The following is a 5,561-nucleotide window of genomic DNA, read 5'->3' as shown; positions in this document are numbered from 1 at the left end:
CCAGGGATGTATGGCTGAGGGCAGCAATCCAATGGCCTTGGTTAAAAGCAGAATCTACCTCAGAGAAACCACCCAGCTCTCCAGCGAGAGAGCTCCCAGGCCAACGGGGCCAGGGGCCAGGGCTTCTGCAAACGGACTAGCTCTCTCTGACCCAGAGTGGCCCGACCTGGTGAGGGGTCTCCAGGGACAAGGGTACTGGAAGGTCAGGGCTCACTGGGTCGGGTAGCATGACAGGTACAGAGTTACTCTTCCGGAGGGGAGGGGCTGGGAGCGGGCGATCCAGTTCAGGGGGGTGGAGGAGCCGTCTCAGAGCTGCTTTGACAGAGGAAGCCCTTCTGTGTGGCGCGTATGTTTGCTTAAGGGGCTGGAAGATGACCAGAGAGTTATTGGCATTATATCAACTGCTCTAAAACAGGCATTCCTCCCCATGATTGCCACCCTTGGGCGCCAACGAGAAAAGCGTCTGCCGAGAGATGGGCACCCCAGAGAGGACAGGGGGTCCGAGTGCCCAAGAGGGCAGTGCCTGTGCCAGTGATGGAAAGGAGGCAGGACACGTCCCTGAGCTCCCTGGACTCCGCGCCTCCGCCTCCCTCACCTTGGCCTCACTCCTCGCCCCGACGCTGGCTTCCCCCTCGGATCTAAACGCAGTCAGCTTTCCCGCTTCCTCTCCTCAAGTCCCCCCCACCCCACCCCTTTCCCCAGCGGCGGCTCTCCCTTCTGCCGCCCGAAAGGGTTAACCTCTCCTGCGGGTAAAAACTGGTCCGCGGAGCCTCTAACGGGCGACAGATGGGCCACTTTCTTTGGGCCACAAAGGGGCCGGAGTGGAGCTCTCCGCGGCATACAAATGGCAGGTCACGTGCTTCCCGGCTCCTGGCCGGACTGGAGGGACCATATGGCGCGTGCTGGGGAGGATGGAGAAGGGGCGGAGGTAGGGTTGCGGGAGGCTGGAGCGAGAGGAGGAGGAGGAGGGTCGGAGAGGTGCAGGGCTGAAGGGGCGGGGGATGGGGGGTGGGGCGGGGGGGGAGGCGGAGAGGAGCGCACAGCCCGGACGCATGCGCAGGCTGGGCGCCCGGACCTGCTGGCGCTCTGCTCCCAGCCCCGCCCGCCCGCCCTCAGCATCACCGCCTTGGCGGCTATATAACCTGGGCGCCCAGCGGCGGGGACACGAGGAACTCGTCCCGCGCAGAAGGCTCGACGTCCGGAGGCCCCAGGGTTATGAGACCATCACCGCTCAGGACCTACTAACAACTACAGGTAATGACAATCCTTTCGTTTTTGCTTGGAAATGAAAGCAGTAACTGAAGATGTAATGTCCCCAGAAATTCTGTATCTCTCTCTCCCTCTCTCTCTCTCTCTCTCTCTCTCTCTCTCTCTCTCTCTCTCTCTCTCTGTGTGTGTGTGTGTGTGTGGAAACAGGCATTCCTCCCCATGATTGCGGGCACCTATACACACATTTCAAATACCTACTGCAAGCTTTCTGATTAAAATTTTTTTTAATTGGGGGTGGGGGGTAAGAGGAGGTGAAGAATAGAAGCACCTTTGGATTTTTAATAATGCCAATAACTCTCTGGTCATCTGCTAATGGTGATTTCAAAGTCCTGAAAGAAATGCACTACTTTACTTCCTTACTTATTCCACTAAGAAAGAAAGAAAAAATACACCCTTATTACCAAGGTTTATTTTGTGTGCATGTATGTACTGCACGCTGAAAGTGCCAAGTTATTTTTTCGGCGAATTAAAGGGGCATGGGTACCTTGGGCATACACACCCCGGAAAACAAATCGAGTGGAGAGAAAGTTTAATTGAGAGGAGGGGAAATGTGGAGAAAGGGAGCGGGTCTCCCTCTGACTACCTGTTACTGCTCCGGAGGCGGCCGAGTCCCCAGCAGCCACTGCAGAAACCAGAAATTCGGTTGTCTCACTATAAAAGCTTTTTCTGTCTCTTATTAAAAGCGCTAACTTGGCCATGGCCGGTTGCTGATCATGATAATGACTCCATCTTTTAAAGGGAGGTTTGAGGAGAACTTCGAAAAGGCCCCATAAAGAGCGGGCAGCCTTTTCAATGGGCTGTTTATTAGACAGGAGCCGCCCGCACCTGATCCCCGGGCTGGGGAGCGCCCTCCCCGCGCCCCAGCCCCAGCCCCAGCCCCAACCAGGCGCTTTTGTACAAGGCGGATTTTCAGCGGAGGGCCAGGAGAGAAAGGCGAGCGTGGAAAGGGAGATCCCTGCCCACTGTATTTCTCCCCACCCCCCAATGTTTTGTTGATGGTGAAATCATTTGGTGGAAAGTACTTTTCGTCCACCATGCATTTGCTCTCCAATCTCCCTGTAGTCTAATCTTCTTAAAAATCACTGACAGCGCTGGTAAATTATGTAATGGCTCTCCAACTTTAATCTCTGAGTGCTGAGAAGCCAGGGCAGAGATGGGAACAGCACTGAGAGGTTCAAAACTAGTGTGTGTGTGTGTGTGTGTGTGTGTGTGTGTGTGTGTGGAGTTGTGACTTTGAACTCATGCAGATAAGCACAAAGTCACGGAAATGTACACTCGTTTTCACACGTATTATCCTGCCAGGTTATCGCCATAAAAAGACTTAAGTTGTCGGTCACTAGGAAACACACACACACATGAGTGTCCATATCCACGTAGTCTCTCTCCCCCCCACCCCCTGCTCTGCCTCGTCTCCTACGTATCAGCGGGGCACACACATGCCATTATAAAACACTGCATTTCACGTTTCCTCAGGGACATTCATTTGGTAATGAGTTGTATTTCCCATGCATTTTTACAGGGTTAGGAAGAGGGAGCTGAAGGCATATGAAGTTTTTGAATGTAGCGGTTTTTTTTTCTCTCCTTTTTTTTCCCCTTTCTTTCTGGTTTTCTCTTCTCTCCCTTACTGAATGCAGGAAACCGAAACATGACCAAATCGTACAGCGAGAGCGGGCTGATGAGCGAACCGCAGCCCCAGGGCCCTCCGAGCTGGACAGATGAGTGTCTCAGTTCCCAGGATGAGGAGCACGAGGCGGACAAGAAGGAGGACGACCTGGAGACGATGAACGCGGAAGAGGACTCGCTGAGGAACGGGGGAGAGGAGGAGGAGGAGGAGGACGAGGACCTGGAAGAGGAGGAGGAAGAGGAAGAGGAGGACGATGATCAAAAGCCCAAGAGGCGCGGCCCCAAAAAGAAGAAAATGACCAAGGCGCGCCTGGAGCGGTTCAAGCTGCGGCGCATGAAGGCCAACGCGCGGGAGCGGAACCGCATGCACGGCCTGAACGCGGCGCTGGACAACCTGCGCAAGGTGGTGCCCTGCTACTCCAAGACGCAGAAGCTGTCCAAGATCGAGACGCTGCGCCTGGCCAAGAACTACATCTGGGCTCTGTCGGAGATCCTGCGCTCCGGCAAGAGCCCGGACCTGGTCTCCTTCGTGCAGACGCTCTGCAAGGGCTTATCCCAACCCACCACCAACCTGGTGGCGGGCTGCCTGCAGCTCAACCCCCGGACTTTTCTGCCGGAGCAGAGCCAGGAGATGCCCCCGCACCTGCCCGCGGCCAGCGCTTCCTTCCCGGTGCACCCCTACTCCTACCAGTCGCCCGGCCTGCCCAGCCCGCCCTACGGCACCATGGACAGCTCCCACGTCTTCCATGTCAAGCCGCCGCCCCCGCCGCCGCCGCACGCCTACAGCGCCGCGCTGGAGCCCTTCTTCGAAAGCCCCCTGACCGACTGCGCCAGCCCTTCCTTCGACGGGCCCCTCAGCCCGCCGCTCAGCATCAACGGCAACTTCTCCTTCAAACACGAACCGTCCGCCGAGTTCGAGAAAAATTACGCCTTCACCATGCACTACCCCGCGGCGAGCCTAGCAGGGGCCCAAAGCCACGGATCCATCTTCTCGGGCGCCGCCGCCCCTCGCTGCGAGATCCCCATAGACAACATCATGTCCTTCGATAGCCATTCGCATCATCACGAGCGAGTCATGAGTGCCCAGCTCAATGCCATCTTTCACGATTAGAGAGAGAGAGAGGCGCGTCAGCTTCACCACCCCTCCCGGATACGAACCCACTGTGCTGACAGTGACTGTTTGTCGTGTTTACAAAAAGGCAGCCCTTTGGGCACTCCTGCTGCAAAGTGCAAATACTCCAAGCTCCAAGTGATATATGTATTTATTGTCGTTACTGCCTTTGGGAGAAACAGGGGATCAAAGTTCCTGTTCACCTTATGTATTATTTTCTATAGCTCTTCTATTAAAAAAAAAAAAAAAGTAGTACAGTAAAGTAAATAATAACAATAATGCACCACAAATTTGGTGTAGCTGTAGTTCAGATCATGTTAATTATCTGATCGGGATAACAAAAATCACAAGCAATAATTAGGATCTATGCAATTTTTAAACTCGTAAGTGGGCCAATTAATATATATATAAATATATATTTTTCAACCAGCATTTTCCTACTTGTTACCTTTCCCATGCTGAATTATTTTGTTGTGATTTTGTACAGAATTTTTAATGACTTTTTATAATGTGGATTTCCTATTTTAAAAACCATGCAGCTTCATCAATTTTTATACATATCAGAAAAGTAGAATTATATCTAATTTATACAAAATAATTTAACTAATTTAAACCAGCAGAAAAGTGCTTAGAAAGTTATTGTGTTGCCTTAGCACTTCTTTCCTCTCTAATTGTTAAAAAAAAAATTGCACAATTTGAACAATCCATTTCACTTTAAAGTCTTTCCCTCTCTTTAAAATGAAAACCAGATCCACAATACTCAAGAGGATGAAAAAAAAAAGTGATGTATTCCCTATCAAACATATCAAATCATTGCTTGCACAAGCTTTTATATACATATTATAAACAAATGCCAACATACCCTTCTTTAAATCAAAAGCTGCTTGACTATCACATACAATTTGCACTGTTTCTTTTTAGTCTTTTACTCCTTTGCATCCCATAATTTTACAGAGAATCCGAAGCTATTGATGTTTCTAGGAAATATAATGCATGATTTCATACATAGTCACACAAATGGTGGTTTGTCATATATTCATGTAATGAATCTGAGCCTAAATCAAATCAGGTTGTTAATGTTGGGATTTATACCTATTGTAGTCAGTTAGTACATAGCTTAAATAAATTCAAACCATTTAATTCATCATTAGACAATAGCTATTGCATGTAAAATGCAGTCCAGACTAAGTGCTGTTTGAGACGTGATACTGGTTCCACTGCAATCGATCTGTACTGTAATCTTGTTTGTAATCCTGTATATTATGGTGTAATGCACAATTAGAAGACATGCATTCAATTGCAATAAAATAGTATTAAAAATCTGAGCAATTGCTGCAGTTCTTTTCAAAGTGATTTTTAGTATAAGTAATTCCTAAGTGGAATAGTTGCTTTATTTGCTGAGTTAAGAAAGTACTAAGCAATATTTAAACAATAAAACAACAAAAAAGAAAAGTTTAGCATACTTTCCAGTCTGGTTATCTTGCTTAGGAAGCCATCAGATCTTTGTAGATAAGGAAAGGACCTACGCGATATTTCCACGATATTTCACTATTTGGAA

The 5,561-nt window shown here is 49.7% G+C and overlaps 1 protein-coding gene across 1 annotated transcript; it reads left to right on the top strand.

Annotated features, from left to right (window-relative positions):
- Positions 1–1,109: 1,109 nt before the first annotated feature.
- On the top strand, positions 1,110–5,332 carry NEUROD1 (neuronal differentiation 1). The gene is made up of 2 exons (XM_084891422.1): positions 1,110–1,254; positions 2,904–5,332. Exon 2 carries the CDS (start codon positions 2,915–2,917, stop codon positions 4,001–4,003), a length of 1,089 nt encoding a protein of 362 aa, XP_084747548.1. The 5' UTR covers positions 1,110–1,254; positions 2,904–2,914; the 3' UTR covers positions 4,004–5,332.
- The last annotated feature ends 229 nt before the right edge of the window (positions 5,333–5,561 follow it).

Source organism: Pipistrellus hanaki (genome assembly GCF_964339955.1).
Source record: "Pipistrellus hanaki genome assembly, chromosome: 8".
NCBI classification, from domain to species: Eukaryota; Metazoa; Chordata; class Mammalia; order Chiroptera; family Vespertilionidae; genus Pipistrellus; species Pipistrellus hanaki.
Note: the sequence above shows the minus strand (reverse complement) of the source record. Positions and strands in the feature narration are given on the sequence as shown.